This window comes from Bos grunniens, chromosome 4 (assembly GCF_055505025.1).
Source record: "Bos grunniens cultivar Pamir isolate PY7600 chromosome 4, Bosgru_T2T1.0, whole genome shotgun sequence".
Classification (NCBI taxonomy): domain Eukaryota; kingdom Metazoa; phylum Chordata; class Mammalia; order Artiodactyla; family Bovidae; genus Bos; species Bos grunniens.
Genome location: NC_141168.1, coordinates 58763345 through 58789996, shown reverse-complemented (window position 1 = coordinate 58789996; position 26652 = coordinate 58763345). Strand labels below are relative to the sequence as shown.

The following is a 26652-nucleotide window of genomic DNA, read 5'->3' as shown; positions in this document are numbered from 1 at the left end:
AGACTTTCAGAAAAACATCTACTTCTGCTTTAATGACTATGCCAAAGCTTTTGACTGTGTGGATCACAGCGATCTGTGGAAAATTCTTAAAGAGATGGGAATGCCAGACTACCTTAACTGCCTCCTGAGAAATCTGTATGCAGGTCAAGAAGCAACAGTTAGAACCAGACATGGAACAACAGACATTCCAAACTGGGAAAGGAGTACAACAAGGCTATATAATGTCACCCTGCTTATTTAACTTATATGCAGAGTACATCATGCAAAATGCCGGGCTGGATGAAGCACAAGGTGGAATCAAGATTGCCAGAAAATATCAATAACCTCAGATATACAGATGACACCACCCTTACAGCAGAAAGTGAAGAGGAAATGAAGAGCCTCTGGATGAAAGTGAAAGAGGAGAGGGAAAAAGCTGTCTTGAAACTCAACATTCAGAAAACTAAGATCATGGCATCTGGTCCCATCACTTCATGGCAAACAGATGGGGGAAACAATGGAAACAGTGACAGACTTTATTTTCTTGGGCTCCAAAATCACTGCAGATGGTGACTGCAGCCATGAAACTAAAAGATGCTTGCTCCTTGGAAGAAAAGCTATGAGAAACATAGCATATTAAAAAGCAGAGGTATTACTTTGCCAGCAACAGTCCATATAGTCAAAGCTATGGTTTTTCCAGTAGTCATATATGGATGTGAGAACTGGACGATAAAGAAAGCTGAATGTCAAAGAATTGATGCTTTTGAACTGTGGTGTTGGAGAAGACTCTTGAGAGTCCCTTGGACAGCAAGGAGATCCAACCAGTCAATCCTAAGGGAAATCTGTCCTGAATATTCATTGGAAGGACTGATGCTGAAGCTGAAGCTCCAATACTCTGGCCACCTGATGTGAAGAACTAACTCATGGTAAAGACCCCGATGCTGGGCAAGACTGAAGGCAGGAAAAGGGGATGACAGAGGACGAGATGGTTGGATGGCATCACCAAAGCTGTGGACATGAGTTTGAGCAAGCTCTGGGAGTTGGTGATGGACAGGGAAGCCTGGCGTGCTGCAGTCCAGTCCATGGGGTCGCAAAGAGCTGGACACGACTGAGTGACTGAACTGAACCTTTCATACATTGTTCTATACACATATACACATAATTAACAAAAATGGGATCATATTTACATACTGCTTTTATTGTGGCCAAGTTCAACAGCATCAAAAGCATTTTCAGGTATTTAATTTAGGTGGCTGTACATTTCATGCAAAGATGGGCTCGATAAAGGACAGAAATGGTATGGACCTAATAGAAGCAGAAGATATCAAGAAGAGGTGGCAAGAATACACAGAACTGTACAAAAAAGATCTTCACGACCCAGATAATCACGATGGTGTGATCACTGACCTAGAGCCAGACATCCTGGAATGTGAAGTCAAGTGGGCCTTAGAAAGCATCACTATAAACAAAGGTACTGGAGGTGATGGAATTCCAGTTGAGCTATTTCAAATCCTGAAAGATGATGCTGTGAAAGTGCTGCACTCAATATGCCAGCAAATTTGGAAAACTCAGCAGTGGCCACAGGACTGGAAAAGGTCAGTTTTCATTCCAATCCCAAAGAAAGGCAATGCCAAAGAATGCTAAAACTACCACACAAATGCACTCATCTCACATGCTAGTAAAGTAATGCTCAAAATTCTCCAAGCCAGGCTTCAGCAATATTTGAACCGTGAACTTCCTGATGTTCAAGCTGGTTTTAGAAAAGGCAGAGGAACCAGAGATCAAATTGCCAACATCCGCTGGATCATGGAAAAAGCAAGAGAGTTCCAGAAAAACATCTATTTCTGCTTTATTGACTATGCCAAAGCCTTTGACTGTGTGCATCACAATAAACTGTGGAAAATTCTGAAACAGATGGGAATACCTGCCTCTTGAGAAATTTGTATGCAGGTCAGGAAGCAACAGTTAGAACTGGACATGGAACAACAGACTGGTTCCAAATAGGAAAAGGAGTACGTCAAGGCTGTATATTGTTACCCTGCTTATTTAACTTCTATGCAGAGTACATCATGAGAAACGCTGGACTGGAAGAAACACAAGCTGGAATCAAGATTGCCGGGAGAAATATCAATAACCTCAGATATGCAGATGACACCACCCTTATGGCACAAAGTGAAGAGAAACTAAAAAGCCTCTTGATGAAAGTGAAAGAGGAGAGTGAAAAAATTGGCTTAAAGCTCAACATTCAGAAAATGAAGATCATGGCATCGGATCCCATCACTTCATGGGAAATAGATGGGGAAACAGTGGAAACAGTGTCAGACTTTCTTTTTCTGGGCTCCAAAATCACTGCAGATGGTGACTGCAGCCATGAAATTAAAAAACTTACTCCTTGGAAGGAAAGTTATGTCCAACCTAGATAGCATATTGAAAAGCAGAGACATCACTTTGCCAACAAAGGTCCATCTAGTCAAGGCTATGGTTTTTCCTGTGGTCATGTATGGATGTGAGAGTTGGACTGTGAAGAAGGCTGAGTGCCAAAGAATTGATGCTTTTGAACTGTGGTGTTGGAGAAGACTCTTGAGAGTCCCTTGGACTGCAAGGAGATCCAACCAGTCCATTCTGAAGGACTGAATGGGATTTCTTTGGAAGGAATGATACTAAAGCTGAAACTCCAGTACTTTGGCCACCTCATGGGAAGAGTTGACTCATTGGAAAAGACTCTGATGCTGGGAGGGATTGGGGGCAGGAGGAGAAGGGGATGACAGAGGATGAGATGGCTGGATGGCATCACTGACTCGATGGATGTGAGTCTGGGTGAACTCCGGGAGTTGGTGATGGACAGGGAGGCCTGGTGTGCTGCGATTCATGGGGTTGCAAAGAGTTGGACACAACTGAGCTACTGAACTGAACTCAAAGCAAAATAATAAAAAAATCATTTCTGTCAGATACTGTTATCATCTTTACAGTCATATTTCAATCTCTTGAATGTTCATTACATTTTAAAATGGTTTTGTCCATGTTAGTCAATCTTTGATGAATCCTACTTTAGTGTCTATCACAGTAAAATGTACAATCTGTCTTAATAAGCAAGGTATATTTCACTAATAATGTACACCTCAGTGTGCCAAGTGAGATGATCACATTACTCTAAAAGATTCCTGGAAGTCTGAGACATGAGCATTAGCGATATGAGCTGCAGGGTTGGATAGCAGTGTCCAAGCAGTTGTGTCAGGAAGACTTCCTGGCTTAAAAAGGAATTGGACATCAAAGAAGACTTACAGCAGTCACTTGGGACTTAAATGGTGGCTAATTATGCCATAAAGAATCCAGTCTCTTTCAACTGTTCTGGTCCGCCATCTTTGTATTTATAGGCCTTTGTTCTATCTGTTGCTTCATGACTGAGCTGTGGCTGCCCCACCACTGGCATCATATTCCTCCAGGAAGAAAGACAGGGGTAGGGCAAGGATGAGCTCTAGTCTACAGAACATGTTCACCTGAACACTCTCCTAGAAGCCCCAGTAGCAACTTCACCCTTCTTCTTATGGGCTATAATTGTGTCAAAAGGCTGCTGCTAGATGAAAGGGAGCCTGAAAAAGTATTTGAAGCTAGAATTAAGTTAAGGTTCTATTAAAATGACTAGATACCAGGCAGAAAAAGACCTGCTACAGAAAATACAAGTCCTAGCAAGTTGTTCTCATTCCATGACAAGAAATAAAAGAAACTTCACTCTTGAGGTGGAGGAGAGGATGTAAGGGATCCTGCTGCATCAGCCGTTGAGAGGAAGAATCTCCTCTTGGTCTAACTTTCCTGAAAGTCTTAGGAAGCTGAGAGGATTGGACCAGGTCTCCAAAGCCCCCTGCATTATGTTTGTAATTCACCTCTAAGTGGACGCCTGGAGCTGAGCAAATATGCATCTAACAAACTTAACTTACTGCACTGACTCTTAAACCTGTGCAGAGAATAGAGAGTAAGTCAGCTTGGGGCAGTAGCCTGAACCTTCGCGGTCCCAACGTCTCAGACATAAAACAGAAAAATCTGTCTTCATCTCTCACTGAACACACAATACCTGCTCAGTAAACATATACTTGTCAACTTCTGAGAAGATGAAGAGGAAGGACACGGAAATTAATATTTAGTTGACAGACTGCCATACGCCAAAACTGTACCAAATGGTTTACATAGCTCATTTACTCAACAGCACGCAGTCAGGTAGGCATCATCCTCCTCATTTAGAGAAACAAACTGAGGCTCAGAAAAGTTAACTCGGATCACAAGGAAATTACAGGTAGCCTTCAGGTTTAACTGAAAGCCTTCCCCATAAGCAACGTACCCATAGTCTCTCCTCCACTAAAGATCCAGGTACCGTGCCTTGCACACAGTTGACACAAGAAATTTTGGGCAGAAGTTTGATTCAGCATTCGACAACTCTAAGGATGGAGCAACACTTCCCAAGTCTTCGAGGTGTGGTCAAACCAGAATGTGCTAGTGCTAAGGCCCAAGTGCTGCTGGAGAAGCGGGGCGGAGGGAATGGTCTGCCCTGGCGGGCTCAACGCACCCACGCGGCCTCCGGGCGAGCCAAAATTTGGCCCAAGGTGTCGGGAGCCAGCCGTGGTGGGCGGCGGGCTGCGCCGACAGGACCTGGAAGGCCGCGTGCCGGGGCGAGCCGCCCGTGACGCATTTCCGCCCTGCGTTTTCCGGCTTAAAGGGACCCGGACCTTCTTCACAACAACAACAAAACCAGCGCGCTCGCGGCCGGCGCCCCGACTCTAGTCCCCGCCCTCCTGCCACCTGCCGCCTTCTCGGCCGCACCCGGCAGTGAGCCGCGGCTCCGCTGCCCGAGGGGTCGGGCGGAGAGCTGACCGCGCCCTTCGGCCAACTTCTCCAGCTGCCACCGCGCCGCCTCGCGAGACCCGGGGCCGGACCTTGGGCGCCGCCGATCAGCAGGAAGGGTGCGGCCGCCGCGGAGGACGCCCGGCCAGACTGTGCGATCGGTGGCCGTGCTTGGGCGCGGAGGGCAGCGGTGGCGGGACCCGCGGCCATCTCTCAGGTAGCCTTGCCTGTCACGGCTGGCGGCCCTGAGCGGCCCGTGCCCTTCTCTAACCCGCGTGGAGGGACCATCGCGTAGGGGCCTTGTTGCGTTTCAGGCTGGGGGTCGCGGCGGGGGCGGGGCGGTGGCTCGGGTTGTCTCGCCCTCACCCCTCCCTTCTCACCGCTTTCTCTCTCACCCGGGCCTCCTTCTGTAGTCCGGAGCCCGGCGGAGCCCGGCAGAGCCCGGACCTGGCGGGGAAAACTGCACCCACGGCCGGGCCCCCAGACCTCGCCGCCGCCGCTGCCCATCATCTTCGGTACCTGCAATGGCCTTTGTATCGCCCGATGACTGACTTGGACAAGGAATATTAAGAACACACTCGCTTCCGCTCCATCCCAGCTGCGCCGGCAGTAACCATCTCGGCTCATTTGGGCTTAACTGCTGCTCCTCTTGACTCTGTAAGACTTTGGGGGCACCATGGACCAAAATGGGATGGAGATTCCTGTGACCCTCATCATTAAAGCACCGAATCAGAAATACAGTGACCAGACTATTAGCTGCTTCTTGAACTGGACCGTGGGGAAACTAAAAACGCATCTGTCTAACGTGTACCCTAGCAAACCAGTAAGTGTCTAAAAGCTGGGCACAACTGCTCTGGCCAACAGCTTTTCGTGTCCTGTACTCCCTTACTCCCTGCTTATCCCCTCCCCTTTTGAGTCAAATAGGTCTCTTTTTGACTGTGAGGTATTTTGCATCCCGAGGTTATGTGTCTCTCTTGAGTGTCTGAACCATCATTAATGTCTTCCTGATGAGGTTCAGTTAATTAGTAAAGAGTATACAGAAATATCAAGGGACGTGAGAATTGGCAGGCATACAGTAGGACTGTTTTCCTTGTACTCAAAGTCATCAACCTAATGTGCGAATGACAGATGCATCCTTTAAGAAAAAAGATAAGCGCTACAACCCATATTAAAGCTTTTATTACTTATTAGAATAAAATTCCTTTTTACTTTAAACACCTGGCCCAGAAATTTGCTTTCTGCTGAAGAGCGAGTTTTTTCTTGGAAATAAGCATGTGACCTCTATAAAAGTTATAGTTTCCACACTAGTATATATGTTTTAAGAAGCAAAGAGTTTTTAGTTTGACTTTCTCCTGCCCCTCCCTCTCTCATTTTTCTCTTGTAGAGGACACAGAAATTTTCTTAATTTAGAAGAGAACAGTCCTTCCACCCCGCCACCATTTGGTACATCATTGTATTCCGTTCATATAGCCATTTGTAAATCAGTGTGGCAGTGTTTTCCATTCTGAATCATATCTGGATATTGCAAACATAATAAATAAAACAGTGCACCTCCATCTGTTCCCAAAGTTAGATTTGAAAGTTATCAACATAGTTGATAATTAAGTCTTGGAATAATTTAGAGAAGTATGTCATGTACAGTGTGTGAAAGTGAGGCTTTCTTGTTCTCCACTGTGTAAAAATTTCATTCCTGAATAAGTAGTTTTCAGCCATTACTAAACTTTTTTTTTTTTTTAATTAATGAAGAGGCTTGGATTTTTAGGGTGGCAAATATTTTTGGCATCTGGCAAATTTAAGCCAGCAGTAAGGATGTGTTGGAAGGCAACTGTGCTTTCCAGGTTTTACTTAACACTTGTTTTATGCACACAAGTAAGGAAGACACTTGATCTATATTAAGATATTAATGAATTAGTACTGTTTCAGTGTTACAGTATTAAGTTTAGTTAGGCGTTTAGGTTTCTAGAACAACTATAGAAATAGGGCAGTTATTGCAAAAACAGGAGATGTAGAAAAACAACTGTTAGTTGGCATTAGCTATGTTTGTCAGTATTTTTTCATACAAATATTCTTAGAAGGAAAAGTAAAAACCCTAATGTATTTAAGTACTTGAAACAAAATTGTTGGAACTCTTAATTCATTCACATCTTGAAAGCAAAGATTTACACAGGGGTAACAATTTCTTTTTAAAAATTTCTGTTTTGCGAAAGATTTCCTATTGCATATGATGAAGTAGAAAATAGCTTTTTAGGGTAGTTGGAATTGAAAGTCATGGATGTCCATAGTACTGTTCATAAAAGAGCCATTATTGAGCATATATCTTAAGTACTTACCTAAGATATATGCTCAAATATATACTTATGTGAGGATCTTTATGTGAGTAAACCAAAAGGGACTTGGTTTGTACTGTGATAGAACAAGAGTTATCACTTTTCTGAAACTTTTTCTTTTTAAGGAAGTGTATAAGAGAGGAGTGTAAAACACGTTTGTCTTAACCTGCACCTGAGATAAGCCTGTTTTTGCCAGGAGTTCTGCCCTCTTAGCACTAATCTCCAGTGGAGGGCTGTCAGTGCCCATCTGGATCAGTCAGCTGCTGGAGGATAGATAAGCTGCAAATTTCTCTACACCCCTCTCTCCTAACCCGCTTGCTTCTACGACATGCTGGAGGCAGTTTTGGAAGCTGTACCAAATAATATGCAGCCTGTTAATTACCTAGCCTTGTGGCAAACCTTTTTTTGTCCTCCAGCAGGTTTTCTCCAAGTGAAAATATCTAAAGTTTATTTCTAGGTTAATGAGAGTGGGGATGGTGTACATGTGTTTATTTTCATAGGACTTCACTGAAAACTTTGTAAGGTTATTAGATTTGACATACTTAACATTCTAACTTTTTTATCATCTAGAACTGATTTGAAGTATCACAGTTGTTGAACAGACCAACTGTTTAATGATACTCCAAAGCCATAGTTAGTCCTCAGCATAGGAATTGGAGTTCTTAAAGTTTACTTGTAAAGTTGTTATTTAGAACAGAGAAATTTAACAATATAAACAATATTATATTAATGATATAATATAAAGGAAGGTTAGGTTCTTATGACCACCCACAATGACTACTTAACATTGATTCTGTTTTAAAGTGTCTCAGGTGCTAGTTGGTGTTTAACAGATCATTTCTCATGCCTAATTCTTTGCATCTCTGCCTGGTGGAGGTGGGTGGACTTTGAAGCAGAGAAGAGTTTAGTGCCTGGTAGAAGCAACTGTTTCATAGCAAGAAGTAGAAAGTTTGTAGCTCTCGTCATTACTGCTCTTCCTGGGTCTGGTGGGTCAGGTAAGGTAGAGGCCTTGGTCCCTGTGAGCAGTGGCTTCTAGGAAAATAAATGAGAGCTGTTGGAAGAAGAATGGAGATTTAAAGTTGTTCTTTTAGGATCTCTACATGCTATTAATGGAATTCTGGCTAAACTTTGCAACAGTGTGTAAAATCTTAGGATTTTAGTTTTGTGGTCAGATACTGACTTCATTTAATTCAACCTCTCCTTCCCTCAATAAACCCAACCCACAACAAATATACTCCTCCTTCCAAAGCACATGTGCTTGGGCTTCATTGATTTATTTAATCAGGATTTATTGATCTGGCATATGAAGGTCTATATAGTAAGCAAAAAGGCTATACGAGTCCTTTGCTCTTAAGTAGCTCAGGTCTAGTGGGGGATACAGACATAGAATATCATGTGGCTAGTGTCATACAAGAAGGAGGTACTGAGTGCTGTAGGAACACAGGAAGGGAACAGTTCACTCGAGCTGAGATAAGGGAATGTGAAGCTGTTTTAGAAAAGATTCACAGAAACATTTTTCTTAAAGGATTGAGAACAGTTTTAGGGAGGTAAGATGATAGTTTCTTTTTTTAACTGTTCTTTCAGAGGTGTTGTTGCCCTGATGATTTTGAATGCTTTATATTATCTAGTACCTGGTAGTATAGTACTGTGTTAAAAGATTATGCAGAAGTTTAAACAGTCATTACAAAAAACCTCAGATCTGAAATTGAGCTCTGGTGGAGATTTATCTAACTTTGGTGTTGATACTTGGTTTAGAACATGGTTTAAGACCTGGTTAGTGCAGCAGTTCATGTTGATAGTGTATATAATTGTGAATCATATTCTAATATGACATTTGTCATCACTTAATGATTTTAGGTTTTCAGTTCTTAAACTTGGCCTGTAGTGTGAGATAATTACTCTGAAATTTAGGTAATTGCTACTAGTGGGTGAAGATAACCTATCAAGAGGACTTCTTTTACTTGAGCAGTTTCAGACTTTGATCTAGTTTAGACCAGGTATGTAAATATCAAAATGGTTGAACTTAAAGTTATTCAGTAGAATGGACTGTCCTAGACAAAACTTTAAAAATGGGAAATAAAAAGTAAGAATCTCTAAATCCAATTAGGCACCTTTTTCATTATCTTGTTTCTTACTGTTTGCTCTTATACACAAACTAAGATGAACATGACTTACCCTGAAATCAATTTTGAAGGGACGTGTATCTTTTTGTTTCCCATTTTTCTGTCTTGAACTCAGAGTGCCTGTTGAACATGTCTCTCAGTTCTGGAGAGATTTCCCCACTCTTGCTGCCTTTTCAAATTGTGCCTTTGCTCTGATTCTTTTAGAATTAAAGAAATAGGAATAGAACTAGTTGTATAGATTCTATTCTGAGAATGTAACATTGCATAATTGCCTACAGTTCAGATAGAAGTCTTACTTTCATTGTCAGTGGGAGTAGCTTTTATAATATAATTTGAGGTTTATATCTCCCTTATTTTTGTAATTCCCTATTACCTTACTTAGGAAGGTCATTTTTTATAAAAAAAAAAAAAAAAAAACTTGTAAAACATTGGCTATATTTCCTGTGTTGTACAATATATCCTTATAACTTAAATTTTATACATTATAATTTGTATTTCTTAGTCCCCTACCCTTTTATTACCTTCCCCCTTCCCTCTCTTCACTAGTAACCACTAGTTTGTTCTGTCTGTGAGTATGTTTCTTTTTTGTTATATTCACTAATTATATTTGTTATATTCACTAGTTTGCTATATTTTTAAATTACACATATAAGTGATATCATATAGTATTTATCTTTCTCTTTCTGACTTACTTCACTTATCATAACTAGACAGGTCATTTTAAAAATCTGCTTGCTTAATCACCTCAAAACTATTGATTTAAAGGGGCTATAATCCACCCTAATTTTTGTTTTATAAGATTTTTATCAAAGGTTGATGGAAAGTTAAAAGTTTTGAATGAATGATGACTAAAGTTTGTTTTATTATGCTCCTCTTGTAGCCTTTTTCTAATGTCTTTCTTGGAAAATAACAGTACTGTGAAGGTGATGTTTTGTTTAATCATGCATCAGTGCTTTTAAAAATAGAATTTTTCTAGAACTTTATTCCTTTACATAATAATTTTTTGGTGTGTGTGTGTTTGGGGGTGGGGTGGGTTGCAGTGGTGTGTTGGTTGTGGGATTTTAGTTCTTTGATCAGGAATTGAAACTGGCCCTCAGCAGTGACAGCATGGAGTCCTAACCACTGGACTGCCATGGAATTCCCATACATAATAAATACAGATTTGCTGGTCTTGAATGTTTTACTTAACTGTCATATTTGGTGCTCTGATTTTAAACTGACATTTACTAAGTGGTTGTTGTGTATACCAGTCATTCTACTAAGCATTTTATATATTTATCACATTTATTCCTCATAGGTTATGCTGTAAGTTTTATTATCAGCTCTCTGTTACAGATGAGGAAGCTGAGACTTGGTTATTTTTTTTTTTTGCCCAAAGTCATACAACTTTAAGTAGAATCAGAATTTGTATTTAGGTTGGTCTGGTCTGATTGCAAGCCTCAGATCTTAAACATATGTGGTTATATATAATAACATGAAGAAAGGCATTTAGGGCTTGGCTCTATCAGTTATATACTTGCAAATTAAAAAGAAGTAAGTAAACTGTAAAAAGACGTGTGTGTTCAGATGGTTTATCATCTAAAGACTACAGGTGAATGGGTAACATAGTTTTAATACTGTTCTAATGTATCAGTTTAGACTGTGGTTATTTTTGTTATTTTGATAAATTATAAAGAAGGTATAGGAACATAATATCTTAAGACTTCACAGTACATAGCTTTGCCTGTCTTTTCACATTCCTGCTTGTTTGTGTGACCCACAGCAGTCATACATTCTGGCATCTCTGTTGTATGTATACCTAATTTGGCCTTTGAGTAGAAACAGCTAAACACAGAATGTCCCTTTGGAGTTCTAGAGGAAATTATTGTTTAAGCTCTGTGAGCTTTTTTTGTTTACTGTCGTTGTAAGAGGATAAGAGGTAGAGGCAGTTTGATTAAGCTGTGCTTCCATTTACAGTCTCTCTAAATTTCCTGAAGCGTTAGATTGGGTGGATCTAGTGGAAATAAGAGGGAGATACATTTCAGTACAAATTCACAGAATTCATTTCCCATAGAAAATGATATTTTGTGCACTTCCTGGGAACTAGCTCTTTAAGGCTGTTTGACATTTGCAGCTGAATTATATGTAAGTACGGAAATGTTAATAGTCAACTGTTTTCAAAGAAATTGGACTGTAGTTCTTTGAACCAACATGTAAGTTGACTGTTGCATTTGCTAAGCTGTTTGATTATGTTGAAGTTGGATATACTAAGGACATGATTTTTTTAAGCCAAACATAATCATGAGAGACCCATTGAGTCCTTCACATAAAAAATCTAATCTTTTGATACCAACTACATGACTTTCTGGGCTTCCCAAGTGGCTCAGTGGTAAAGAATCTGCCTGCGAATGCAGGAGACACAGGTTTGATCCCTGGATTGGGAAGATCCCCTGGAGAAGGAAATGGCAACGCACTCCATTATTCTTGTCTGGAAAATCTCATGGACAGAGAAGCCTGGCGGGCTACAGGCCATAGGGTTGCAAAGAGTCAGACATGACCTAATGACTGATGAGCAAGCAAGCAACATGACTTGCCAGAAATAAAAAAGTGTTGTTCTCTTAGTAAACTCATGTTAGACTCTTATGAATATTTTAAATGCATTAGGGATACGTAGTATTTCATTTTGCTATCTAGTTAAACATTAAAAAGTCAGACACTTCAGATAAAATATATGTAAACCTTTTAGAAAGAAAACATCTTTTCCCAGTTTAGGATTTATTTTTGTATATTATACTAGCAGATGAACTTTCCTCACCTTGGTTTTTAGCAATCTCTGTTAATAGGTAGCTAAGTTTTGGGACCAGCTGATTAAGCAGCTGTTTATTTGGAGTGGTATAGTTCTGTCTCTGGGCTACTCAGAGTGCCAACAGGATGTTTCCAGCTTGGTAATTTAGCTGCCTCTGCTCTGCCATATATCACCAGGCTTCATCTAGGGTGGAGCAGTGGAGATGGTGAGAGTATTAATAGTATGTTGTACTAAGTCACTTCAGTCGTGTCCACCTCTGTGTGACCCTAAGGACTTCAGCCTGCCAGGCTCCTCTGTCCGTGGAATTCTCCAGGCAAGAATACTGGAATGGGTTGCTGTGCCCTCCTCCAGGGAATCTACCCGACCTGGGGATAGAACCTGTGTCTCTTATGTCTAACCTGCATTGACAGGTGGGTTCTTTAGCACTAGAGCCACCTGGGAAGCACTATTAATAGTATACCTGATAGGACTTGCTGACTATTGATGTAGGGTGTGAACAGAAGGAAGAATGGTGGTGCTGTTAACGGAAATAGTCAAGTGTATTTATATGTTACTCTGTGTAGACAGTATCTTAACAGAAGAAATTTTTAATTGACAATTTCATTAGTACTTTATTTTAAATTTACCAATCCTGAGTCTTCTGAATTCTTATATTTAAAGGACACCATGTAATGTTGTTTTAATTGAGAGAAAAATGAAACTTCTATTGTGCTAAGCTACTGAGATCTTGAGGTTTGTTATAGCAGTTAGTGTTACTTACCCTAACTAATAGAGAAATGAATTTTTAATCAAAGTAAAAAATACTGTTATTAGTAGGTCTGGATAAATAAAACTGTGTCACTTTTACAAGTTAAACTGAGTTTGAATTGAGATCTCAAAATCCATTCTTTTCCTAATACTGTAGCTTATAATCCAAACCAATTGAAAATTCAGTTGATGGTTGTGTGGTTTGTTACTGTGTCTAAGCACTGATTGTCCAGATATTTAAATTAAATTACTGATATTTAAACTGAATTTTTTCAGTGTTTTTTTTAGTGGAGAAAATGTCAAGTCTTATTTAATTTATGCATCTGAAAACTTTTAATCTATTATCAACCACAGTAAAATTAAATAATTCTTTTTCCTTTTCCTTCTGATTATCTGAAGGCATTTGAATATTCCATTTAAAGCAACAGTTTTAAAAATTGAGATATAATTCAGATACTATAAAATTTACCCTTTAACACGTACAAGTCAGTGGTTTTTAATACTTCACAAAGTTGTACAATCATCACCACTGTCTGGTGTTCTAATGTCCAGAACATTTTCATCACCCCATACTCACTAGCCATCACTCCTCGTTCTCTCTTTCCTCAGTCCTTGGTAACCACTAATCTACTTTTTGTCTCTATGTATTCACCTATTCTGAAAATTTCACATAAATGGAACTGTAATACATATGATCTTTTATGTCTTACTCTTACATTTAGCATGTTTACATGATTCATTCATGTTATAACATGTATGAGCTCTTCCTTACTTTTTATGACCAAATAATATTCCATTGTATGTATTAATCAGAGAAGGCAATGGCACCCTACTCCAGTACTTTTGCCTGGAAAATCCCATGGATGGAGAAGTCTGGTGGGTTGCAGTCCATGGGGTCGCTAAGAGTCAGACACGACTGAGTGACTTCCCTTTCACTTTTCACTTTCATGCACTGGAGAAGGAAATGGCAACCCACTCCAGTATTCTTGCCTGGAGAATCCCAGGGACGGGGGAGCCTGGTGGGCTGCCGTCTCTGGGGTCGCACAGAGTCGGACACGACTGAGCGACTTAGCAGCAGCAGCAGCAGTATGTATTAATAGATGTCACATTTTGTTTGTCCATTCATCAGTTGGTAGGCATTTGAGTTGTTTCTGCTTTTTTCCTCTGTGCATATTCTCTTACAGGCTTTTGTGTGGATATGTGTTTTCTCTTCTCTTTGGTATATACCTAGGGATGGATTGGATGTGTACTGAGTCATATGGTAGCTTTCTGAGGAACTGCCAAGCTTTTTAAGAGGCTATGCCATTTTATATTCCCACTAGTAATGTAAAAGGGTTCTTTCTTCACATTTTCATCCATACTTGTTTTTGCTTCATGTATTTTTTGGGTGGGGTACAATGTAATTTTGTTATGTTCTGCTTTTTTGAAAATTGATGGTCCCTTGCTGTGGAAAGATAAAAGTTTATTTGAAATAGACTATTTATTTAGAGAAAAGTTAATACTAAGATACCAACACACGATTGTTCCTTGATAATAACATGGTAATATCAGTACCATTTGCAGAAATGAACCAGATGAATTTAGCACCAGCAAGTATTTTAAGCTAGTATTGTGATTCATAGAGTAAATACTAACTAAATACTTCATTTTCTTTCTTAATGATTACATGTAAAATAACTGATACCATGAATTTCAAATAAGTTATGTCTTCCAAATCTATGTAAATGCTTTTGGACTCATAACACTTCATTTAATAGAGTGGCATTTAGCATCTCCTCTGCAGGACACATGGCTAGGCTATGGGAGCAGAGGGATGAGCTAGACAGACATGGACCCTCTTTTGTTCTTGACAGTCATATCCCACTTAGGGAAATAAACTCGTGCACATAATTACAGATTATGGTTTGTGTTATGAAGAAAACAAACTGGGTGTGTAAAAGACAATACTCTTCTTTAAGTTTGTAAATCAGGTAAGGCCTCTCTGAGAAGGTCATTTTAAAGTTAAGACCCAAAAGATGATTAAGAAAAAGTTAGGTGTGCAAGAGCTGGGAGAGAATACTACAGGAATGGTGTCTGAGTTGGTGACGAGCTTAGCATGTTTGGAGATCTAAGTGATTGCCCATTTGGCTAATGAGAGAGGAGGAAAGAATAAAATCAGAGGATGTGGGAAAGAGATGGAAAGCAGATCTGCTGGGACCACCTGGTTATGGTAAGGAATTAGAATTAAATCCAGACTGGTAGGGATCTACTAGAGAGAGACAGGAGTGATTCACATTTTTAAAAGATCACTCTGTTTACTGACTGTAGACCAGAGTGTGTGAAGACCAATTAAAGATGCTGTTTATTAATATTACAGAAGTTCAGGCAAGAGGTAACAGTTTAGATTAGAATAATGACAATGGAAATGGAAAGAAATGGACTGAGAGGGGCTTCTGGAGATAGAGTCCGTGAGATTTGCTGATGGTTAGATATGTTAGACAAGGTGAGAGAAAAATTGAGGATAACGCCCAGAGTTTTGGCTTAAACAGCTGGTGGCAAGTTGTTTAAGAAATAGGGAACAAGTAAGGGGAAAGATCTGGAGATTTGGGAACTGAGAACTGTTGTAGATGTTTTGACTTTGAGTTGCTTACTAAGATATCTGAAGGTGGGGACTTCACTTGTGGTCCAGTGGTTAAGATTCTGCATATCTTCTGCAGAGGGCATGAGTTTGATCCCTGGTCCTAGAACTAAGATCCCATGTGCTGCCCGGTGTGGCCAAAGGCAAAAAACAAACAACAACAACAACAACAAAAACTCAAAAAGATATCTGAAGGTGTTAGATGTCTAATAAATGGGTGGATATATGGATCTGGGTCTGAGAGGGAGAGAGGCCTTTGATAGAGAAGCAAATTTGCATCTCAGCTGAAGAAGCTTTCTTCACTTTTAAAATTGGATGAAAAATTTAGAAAAGGACTCTGGAGGGACAGTGACCAGTGATATGAGTGAAATGTACAAATGCCTGTTAATGGATTTTGTAAACTTTGATGGCTCTTCCAGAGGTGCACATGGTGAAAGCCATGGTCTTTTCTCCTCGCAAATGTCAGAAGCTTTTGCTAGGCACTTTTGGCCATGCTCTTCCTCATCCTGCTGAGGGACTTGCTTGGCCATTACCCAGCTTTTCTGTTCAGTGGGTATGAAAGAAAGAAAGTGAAGTTGCTCAGTTGTGTCGGACTCTGTGGCCCCATGGACTGTAGCCTGCCAGGCTCCTCCATCCATGGAATTTTCCAGGCAAGAGTACTGGAGTGGGTTGCCATTTCCTTCTCCAGGGAATCTTCCTGACCCAGGGATCGAACCTGGGTCTCCAGCATTGCAGGCAGATGTTTTTACCGTCTGAGCCACCAGGGAAGCCCGTGGGTATAGGCTTTAAAAAAATAGGACTTGGCAGTAAGGGATTATCAGTCTCTGGGCTTTTAGTAGTACTATTTCAGTCAGCTGTATTTTGGGTTAAATAGATTGTGTGCTGTTAGGTTTGAAAGTTTGATGAGTATTTGTATGTATTTCTGAAACTAGGACTCATAGTTTTAGGACTAGGAGTTCTCAAAATCTTTAATTTGGAGTTTTTAATTTTCACACAAGAATTATCATTATAGATAACTGAATGATTGCTTTATAGCTGACTCTCATGAGATTTTAGTACCTATATTCTAAACTAAGTGATCTTCCTAAATGTCTTTAATTTATATGGCTAAGTTTTTCAAGCATGGGCTTCTGGAGTCTGTGAGGTTGCTGACTGATAGTGGTCTGTATTGTTTCTGTGAAAAAATTGTTTTTAAACCTATCTACTAAATAGTTATGAGAGTAAACTAAGTTGGATTGCCACTGTACTTAATTTATATATATACATGTCAGTAGTCCAAATATTCTAGCATACTTTTATGTCCCATCTTGTTTAAAAATGATACTTGTGATAAAGTACATGATTAATTCCATTACTGCTACAGTTTAGTAGTAAAGTGGAGATTACCTATGTAGAAAGCAGCTAATACATAGTTTTCTTACATTTTGAAGTAGTTGATAAATACTTCTTTCATCCCATCCATTCAGTACATCCTTTCACTAAAAATCTGAAGGTAAGGAATTTATGCTTTGCACATGGACTTCTTGACTTTTTTTTTTAAACTAATTTCAAATATTTTTCTATGTAGAGAAGGTGAAATGAATTAAAAGTTTTCTTTTTGTTATTTATAAATGGCATTTTAAACTGATTCTTGAAAGCTCTTCAAACATGGAATAGGGCTTGCTTTTTTATTCATTAAATTGATAGTTATTGCAACTTTAACCAAACCTATTTAGCAGTATCCTAATCATGTTCTTATACATAATGAACAAAGGTAGTCTGCCACTGGTCATACAGCTTATCAATACTGTCACAAAATCTCATTAATCCTCATGAAACTGCATGATGTCAGAGAAGCAGTTGTTAGAGATTAGTATCAAATGCTCATTGAACATTTTCTGAGTGTTCTGCTCTGTTGTTAGAGGTTTGTGTGCATTTTTATTGTTGTGAAAATTCAACCTTGTGAAATGGGTACTATTATTGCCTTCATTTTTTAAATAAGAAAACTGAGGCAAAGAATGGTGGTAGTGGGATTGTGTACAAGTTTCTTAACACTTCTTCGCCTCTCTCTGCCATATTCTTCTCTAAGTTCAACTCCTTCACACAAGATTTTACCCCTTATGAGTTACTCAAGAACATTGTTCTGGAAATTTTCTGTTTTTCTCTCCTGCATCATCACTTTCCTGAGGATGGATTATTTCTATTGGCATACAAACATGTTATTTCTCTTTCCTTAAAAAAACAAAAACACAAAACAGTAAAACAAACAAGATCCTCTTTTGACTCCACTTCCCTTCCAGCTATTACTTTCATTCCCTTTCTGTCTTTAGTGCACAACTCCTTATAAATTGTGAATATTCACTATTTTTAACTGTACTCCTCTCCTTTTCTCTTAAATACATCCCAGTTAAGTTTTTACCCTACTGTTCCACCAAGATTGCTTTTATCAAGGTCACCAGGGAGCTCTATGTTGCAGGATATGGTGGGGGATATAGAGAAATGAATAGTATGAAAGAAGGATGTTATGAGTATATAACAAAAACCTAGAAACATTCAAATATCCATGTTGTAAATTTTAGTCTTTCTATGTAATGGAGCATTTAAAAAGAGTGGGGAAGACATCTTTATACTGCTAAGGAGTAATTGGCAGGGTAAAATAGGTGAGAAAACAAAGTACTAAAGAGTGAGTATCGTGTTCTACCTTTTATGTGAAAAAAGAAGGGAAACACAAGTGTGCTTATATCCACATTTGTTATGTTGTTGAAAAACCATGGAAGGGTATTTCAGAATTACAGAGGAAGAGGGTAGGGGACAGAAGCTAAACCTCTTTGTACCTTGTTCTATAATTTTTCCTTTGTTTCTCTGTATGTTATATATAATTTTAAAAATTAAATGGAAAAAAAATTCCTACACAGTTTAACAATGTCAGGATGTTAACCAAAATTACAAGTAATTTTGAAACACTATTTTGACTACATATCTTTAGTAGGATAGATCTAAGGACTGAAAAAGTGACAAGAAATCTTAAACCTCATCCAGAATTATTGCGATTATACATAGTAGGATAAAGCACATAAGTACTTTTGCTAATGGCATAATTTTGTTAATATCATTAGTAAAAAAGATTTTCAGGGTGACAGATGTGTAAATAAAATAAAAAACCGTATACCATTCAATTAAAATCAGAAAAATGAATATTCACTCTGGGTTTAAGTTTCTCCTTTGCAAAAATACATATTTTGTATCTCTCTTGAAGAATCTTAGAAATAATAGCAAGTGACCATAAGTAGCCTTAGGCCCCAGATTTTGTCTTTAGATGCCATTTCCTATTAAAAGGAATAAAGCCCCTGGAACTATGGCTTTCTCCAGGCCTGGCAAAAGAAATGTGGAAGGTGAACCTTATGTGCCCGAAAGCAAGGAAGCTCTTACATACTACAGAGGTCAAAATTATTTTCTAGCCCTAATGAAATAATGGATCTAGGCAGTTTGATCTAAGTTATTAAAAAGGTGAATATTTGATGGAGACTTCATAGGGATGAATCAGGCTGACAATATTTAAACACACTGATCGATCTTAACATGACTAAAAGTAGGTCACCCAGTCTACATGTGCTAATAATGATGTGATACAACAGGAAGTTCTCTTGTCAAACAAAAAAGAACCTGAAGTTAATCAACCCTCTAGATCTAACTGCATTTACAGAAGACTACAGGACAAACTATAGGATACCAGGACACAGTCAGTTACATCCAGACTGCAACATGTACCCAGGGAAAATTTTGAAAGAAGTAGAAGCTGTTAAAAGATTAAAAGAGACATAACAACCCAATTCCATGTGTGGACCTTGTTTGATTCTGATTTAGACAAACCATCAGATGGTAAAGAATCTGCCTGCAATGCGGAAGACCTGGGTTCGATCCCTGGGTTGGGGTGAGCCCCTGGAGAAGGGCATGGCAACCCACTCCAGTATTCTTGCCTGGAGAATCCCCATGGAGAGAGGAGCCTGACAGGGGCTGCAGTCCATGGGGTCACAGAGTCGGACACGACTGAGTGACTCAGCACAGCACAGCACACATCCCTAAAAAGACATTTTTGAGCAAGTGGGGAAAATTGAGCTGTACTGGATATTACTTAATAAGAAATTAATGTTAATTTTATTGAAGGTGGTAATATTGTGGTTAGCTACAAAAATAATTGCTACAGATACATGCTATTTTTTAAAACGTGAGAAGAAATGATATGGGGTGTTTGCTTTAAAACTCTTTTCCTTGCCAAAAATGAAATGGGGGTGGGTAAATGAAACAAGAATAGCAAAATGTTGATAATTGTTGGAGCTAGATATTTGGGAATTCCAAAGATGGTAAGGGGCTTCATTTTATTCTCTCCACTTTGTGTGTGTTTGAGAATTTTAATAGTAAAGTAAAATCATAAGAAAAGACTGATATTTTTTGTATCAAGTGATATGACATAGGAGTATCTATGAAATGTTTGAACTGATAGTTTATTATGGCTATAGTATTTATCAAAGGAACTTCTTTAGGTTGCAGCTGAAGTAATAAGTATATTGTAGAAACTTACAAAGCATCATCTAATTCATTTCTCCAGGGCTTAAATTAGTCTTTATCGCTTAGCGTTTAACTTACATAATTTACTATTGTGCCCCACTCACTGTTCATATGTATTGATTAAAGTTTCAAGACTTGTGATATGTAGTTTCTCAAAAAAATCCTGTGTTGTATTTGGTTGTTTATATATAAGAATTTGTATATGTGCATTTTCAGAATGGTGCACTCAAAAATACTTCTGGGGAAATTAAATTCTGCCTAAAAGCTAAGTATCTTGGAAGGACAACTATACCTTTGGTACCTAAGGACCCTTGAACCACAGGTCTTAACTACAAAATGGCTCTTTTTACTGTGGTTAATTTTAATGTAAGACTCTTTTTTATTAGCCATGTTGCATATATAGACTGTTTGAAAATTGTTACAGTTATTGTTTGGATTTGGCATGTTTAGTAATTGTCAATATAGCCAATATTTGTTTTAATAGAATTCAAGGAACGCTTGCCTGTTTCTCCATTATGAAATAGGAGGTCTTATGGGAACTGTACATAAATGTTTTTATTTTAAATACCTAATGCTTGTAGTGTGAGCACTTAGCAGATTTATTAGAAGTACAAAATAAGGCAGAGATAACCAGAATTTATTTTATATTTTGGGTTGTATATGGAGATGGCACTTGGATCTCCATGCCCTTGAGTTTGTTTTTCTTTAGTCTTGTGTTTTTGAAAAATGTACAAATGTGTTCATGAGAATGGCAAGAATAATAAAAACTAGAATAGTTATCTAAAACTGTAAACTATATCCAAATGGCTTTGAATTTAAAACTGATAAATTACCCTGCATGATGTTACTAAAGAAGAAAATAAATTTTATGTATACTTTTGATTAAAAATACTGACAAAATAATGCAGAATAACACTGGTGACCTTGGAATTTTATCCCATTGTTGACTGTTAATAGAAAGCCAGCCACCTTCTCATTAATAGTCTTGAAGGTTTTTAATGACAGTCACACATGCATTGCATTATGGCTGAAAGACCAACTTCCAATTTACTTACTTTCCCCCTGTTTTAAAGATAATTTGGTAATTATCTGTATTTTATTATATCTACAGTAGATATGTTACCATTTGCTGAACTTTTAATGTCTTAAATGGAATTTGGAAAAACCAAATTCTTAAATTATGTCAGTTTTCTGCGTATTTGTGCCTAAAGGGAATTTTACTTTACCCGTAGTAAGGCATCTTACTCCCAACTTTCAATTTGTATAATTAGAAAAAGTTGAATTTTTTTCTTTATCCCATTTCTTAGTTGACGAAGGATCAGAGATTGGTGTATTCGGGCAGACTGCTTCCCGATCATCTGCAGCTGAAAGACATTCTCAGAAAAGTAAGCTTTTCCACCACTATTCAATACCAGTTACTCAGAGTGCCGAGGAAATATGTTCTGAACTTTCTTTTGATATCCAACCAATTTAGTTCTTAGACACTTAAAATCAACCCTTTTGGGTAGCATAATAGGTGATTCTGATTAGTCAAAAGTTTTATATATCCATCTGATAGCTAAATCTGAAATAGCATTACACATTTGTGTTCAGGGATTTGTTATCTTGTGGAAGAAAGCCATATTGACTTATCATTAATGCAGGAGTAGAGTGCTCAAGTAGACTGGTAACAGTCCCCTCTCTTAAATCTGTTTTTGATGAAACTACATGACATTTTAATACAAGTTAACTTGGGTTAGGAGTTTAATTTTGGGACCTCAAATATTACAGAAGGAAGCCCACTTGGTCCATTAGCAAACTTTGAATCCTGGTACTTAGAGTTAAATATATTTTAATATAATTTTTTGATAGAATATTAGTTACTTTAATGGCAGCTTTTAGCTCATGTTTATTTATAGAATTTATACTTTTAGAATTTTTCTGCATTTGAGATTCTTTTTGCTTGTAAATGTAGCAGAATTGAATATGTAGCTGTTAGGTTTCACTTTAGATTTTTTATGTAACTCAGTGTTTTCTGGATATCCCTAATCTCTTTATGCTCTTGTGTATGTTTATGATCACCTGTGGGAAATTTTAAAAAACTTTACACTAGTGTATTCCTTCTGTTTAGATAGTTGACTTTGTAGCTTTGCTAGTGTGACTTCCTGCTGTCATTTTCATTTTAATCATGTAGTTTCAGGTTGCCAAAGTGGTTTAATAACATCTCTCCCTGTCTCTCTCTCCCTACTTCTCCCTCTATCTCAAAAATACTGGCTTTTGTAGCATATATCCTCCCCTCTTTCTTTTCTTAATAGACTTTATTTTTTAGGGTAGTTTTAGGTTCATAACAAAATTGGGAAGAAGGTATAAAGATTACCTATATAACTCCTACCTCCACACATACACAGCTACTCCCACTAACAGCATTCCACATAAGTCTACATTACAGTGCTACAGTAGTTAGAGTTGAAGCCTGTATTGACATCATCACCCCAAACCCTAGTTTACATTAGGGTTCACTGTTGGTGTTGTACTTTCTGTAGGCTTTAATAAATGTATAATGACAAGGATCCACCTTATAATATTGTACAGAATATTTACTACCCCCCAAATCCACTATGTTCCACCTCTTCATTTTCTTTCCTGGTTTTATCCTTAAAAACTTTTTTCACTATATGCTCTTTGAAATATAGATTTATTATTTTAACCCAAGGATAGCTAGAGTCTGAACATGCATACTTCTAAAAAGGATTTTACTGCCAGAAATCATTCCCAACCAGAATACTTAAAATGCTTTGGGATTTCCATGGTGGTCCAATGGTTAAGACCCTGTGCTATCCCTGATCAGTTGACCCTAACCCTAACCCTAATCCTTGATCAGGGAACTGAGATCCCACATGTGCCTCTATGGCCAATGCGTTCCCCCCCGCTCCCCCCGTCCCCACTAAAACAACAACAACAACAAACAAAAACCACCCAGCTTCAGTCAAAGGACTGTTGTGTCCCTTATCATAGAACATTTTGAACAGTATGTTTACAGTTCAAACAGATCATTGGACTGTATAACACTTTACTTCTTTCAGTTAAATGCTGTCATTAACTTTACCTGTTTAGTTATAAAATGTCTTATAGAAACATTTCCCAAAGGTGAATAAATACTATGAGGTAATTGTGGTTAATATGACCTTTGAAACTACGTTTGTAAGGATGACCATCTTACACTTGGATGCTTGTTTTACTGGTCTGTATTCCCAAGCTAAGGGGACATTGTAAATCAGGCATCCTTTCTCCCTGCTTTGCTTGGTGTACCTCATGTAATGCTATTTCTGGGAATGCCTTTAGTATTCTAACTCCTAGTAACTTCTTCCTCTAAACCCATAAACAGTTATAGTTCATGCATCTCAGTTTTGTGCAAAAGACTGATTTATGTATTTCTCTAATTGCTCTCTAATGTGCTAGTCTGTTCTTTTAAAAAATATTTATTTATTTATTTGTTTTTCGCTGCTGGGTCTTCGTTGCTGTGCCAACTTTTCTGCAGTTGTGGAGAGTGGGAGCTACTCTCTAGTTGCAGTGTGTGGGCTTCTCACTGCGGTGACTTGTCTTGTTGCCAAGCACAGGCTCTCGGGCGCGCGGGCTTCAGTAAATGCCGCTCTTGGGCTCTAGAGCACAGGCTCAGTAGTTGCGGTGCATGGGCTTAGTTGCTGTTTGTGGGATCTTCCCAGATCAGGGATCAAACCCGTGTCTCCTGCATTGGTAGGCAGATTGTTTACCACTGGGCCACCAGGGAAGCCCTAGTCTGTTCTTTTAAGAACATCATGAGTCTCCTTAGGGGAGGGCCTGACTCCTGCCCTTTCTTGGATTCACCTCAGAATTAAGCACAGTTCTTGTTTATGGAAGATGATGAATTCCCAGAGCTTTGTTTCTCTTTCTCACAACTGGGCATCTTTTTTTTATTATTTCCTGCTATGCACCACCCCCCTTTTAAAAAATCATTTTCTGATTTTTTCTTTTTTAAAATTGTTGCGCCATCCTTTGTTCTTCTCTGCCTCTCCTTACTCTACCTTATTTACTTGCTTTATGCCTATGATAGATATACTCATGAAATCATTAAGCTAAAATGCCAATTAATTATTTTTAGAGTATTTTCCTTCATATTTAGAGTATTTTCCTTCCTCATAGTTGTAGATTTATGGAGAAACATTTGGAATATTTACAGAATATAGTTCAAACATATGCTCTATGTCTGTGTATAAGTGTTAGAGATAAAACCAGTTTTTGACTTAAAAAATAAAATACTATTGCTAAAATTCAGACAGATGAGACTGTAGTGAGGCTATTTGAGTTTCCTTATCACTGTAAGTTTTCAAATAATGAAAACATTTACTATTCGAAGTTTGTAGGCCTAAGCTTCAGTGTGACTGTCACAGTGCTGATATTACTGTGTGTAGTACTTTTATACTGAAATACTAGGTTGCGTTGACAACTTTACAGCAGTGTTTGCTTCAGAACTCCTTGGTATACAAAATAATAATTTTTTCATGTAGTAGTTGCTGAGTATTGAGACCATTCTCTAAGCGTGGAGGAAGCACTGAATTCAGAAGGGTCCCAGTTTATGTGCGGGTGACAGCAGTGTGTTACTAACAAAAGGGCTGTGGTAGGAAGACACTTAAGTTTTGAGTATTTCTGCTTAGCCACTGACATTTTTGAGCTGTGTACTTTCCAGTACTACCCTTTAAATGTAATTTTCTTTAATTTTAGCAAGATGAGTATCATATGGTTCATCTAGTCTGTACTTCCCGGACTCCTCCCAGTTCTCCAAAATCCAGCACCAATAGAGAAAGTCATGAAGCACTGGCATCCAACAGCAATTCTGTGAGTTGTTTTGGGCAGAGTAAATGCTGAAGTTTTCTGATTATCCCTTCTTGCCTCTAAAAACTAAGTGGAAAACAGAACAACTGGATCTCATGGGTGGTGAGACTGGGTTGTGAACAGCTTAAGTTAGTCATTTAAACTTCATTTGTAGAGATCCAGTACACAGTGTAATCCCTTGAAGCCTGTTCCCCATGAGTTATAATTTGCAGGTCAAATTATAACTCATTATGGCAGGTCAGTAATAGAGCCAATTTTCAGTATTTAATTACTGAAATACTGAAAAGACAGAATTATGATATGGTTATATAATATAAACTCTACAGCCAATATTTCAGAAATGTTTAAGGTATTTTATATATTATATTTAATCAAGGTAGATTAAAGTATTTAAACTTTAAGTTTGCTAAATCTTCTTGAAGAAGATTGCTTATTCAATAATTGTTTTTTAAAATGACTGGATTTGAGTGTATATTCCGACTATGGGAAGAATAATTACTTGATGTACCCAGTTCTTTCAGACTTGAGTATTCATTTTTCCCTTTTTAGTTTTCCATCTGCCTAAAATTGTTTTGGAAATTTAAAAAACTAGTTGAACTTTTCAACTTAGACCTTTTTTACACAGTCCAAATTCTTTTATGTTAAATTACTCTTGGTTTCCCGTGGAAGCTTTGTGGGACACTTTCGGAGTGAAGGAAAAGGACTGGTCGAGTGGGGAGCTGTGTAAACTCCCCGGGGCGGGAACTTTTGTGCTGCTAAGTGTACTTGCCTTCTTGTCAGGAATCCAGCCAAAATTTTGAGGAGGGGATGAATGGCAGGGGTGAAAGCGAGAGACTGGTTGTTAACTGCGTCTTTAAGAAACCAGATCTTGTAGTTGCTCTCTTTAATTAGCATAGCCTCAATGGTAAGTATTTTCTAGTACTAGCCTGGGAATTCAGCTTTCTCTAAACTGAAAGTTGTTTTGTCCATAAACCTAAGGGTCTTTGTATGTTTCCCACCTTGCATAAGAAGGGACAAAACCCTGTACTGGCATAGAATTCTCTTTATAGTCTTTGAACAGTTGTGTTGCTCCAGTTTCTGTTGACAGAGAACTTTCTTTTCCCTTATCTAGTAGTTCCTCGGCCATGATTTCATTTCTTTATAATATATATTCAGTTTTTCAGAGGTGTGTTATAAAAAAACCTAAGAAGTATCAAAGGAGAATGAAATTGAATTCCTCTTAATTTTTTTATGGCTGATAAATTTCAGTGGGACTTGATAATGTCTTAAAAATCTGTTCATGAAAGTTGTCTAATAAGGTCAGAAATAATTAGTTCTAGAGAAATTAGGGTGTGCTGCCAAATGCCTAGGCCTTTCTTCTATTAATTTTTTTTAGTGAATACCATATTTTGATGATCCATTTACGAAATCTCGCCAAAAAAGAAGCCTTTCCAGGTTGTGTGCCTAATAATCAGCCTCCCTAGTAAGATACTTGGTGTCTGTTTGGTATGGAATAACATTTTAAAGCTTTTGTTAATTTTTCAAAGGTCTCACATGGCAGGACTAAGGAAGGTAGACATGTAAAAAGACATGCTGTAAATAGGAAGGCAGTACCAGTAATGTGATTTTAACACACTTGGAAGGATGTCGAAATTATCTTGTATCCAGTTTTTTAAAGTAGGTAATTTATATAAACTGTAATTGTGTTTTAAATTTACATAAAACACTTGACAAACTATTTTCAAACAGCAACAAATTGAGGTGGTCTTCAAGGGGTTATATTGATTGAAGCTGTTGAATCTGTAAGTTACTGACACCATTAATGCATTAGAATTTTAAAATTCTGTTTGGTATCTTGTTTATCTTGTT

The 26652-nt window shown here is 38.2% G+C and overlaps 1 protein-coding gene across 6 annotated transcripts in view; it reads left to right on the top strand.

The window, feature by feature from the left end:
• The first annotated feature begins 4933 nt into the window (after window positions 1-4933).
• The window catches only part of HERPUD2 (HERPUD family member 2), a 35849-nt gene continuing 14130 nt past the window's right edge, over window positions 4934-26652 (top strand). For 2 of the 6 annotated variants that reach the window (XM_086396531.1, XM_086396528.1), the window contains exons 1-4: window positions 4934-5029; window positions 5226-5635; window positions 21264-21341; window positions 24694-24807. In XM_086396531.1, coding sequence (XP_086252657.1) covers window positions 24779-24807 — 29 coding nt within the window. In that variant the 5' untranslated portion in view covers window positions 4934-5029; window positions 5226-5635; window positions 21264-21341; window positions 24694-24778. Of the gene's footprint in view, window positions 5030-5190; window positions 5636-21263; window positions 21342-24693; window positions 24808-26652 lie in introns of those variants that run through there. The other 4 variants (XM_086396533.1, XM_086396530.1, XM_086396529.1 and 1 more) reach the window with 3 other exon arrangements.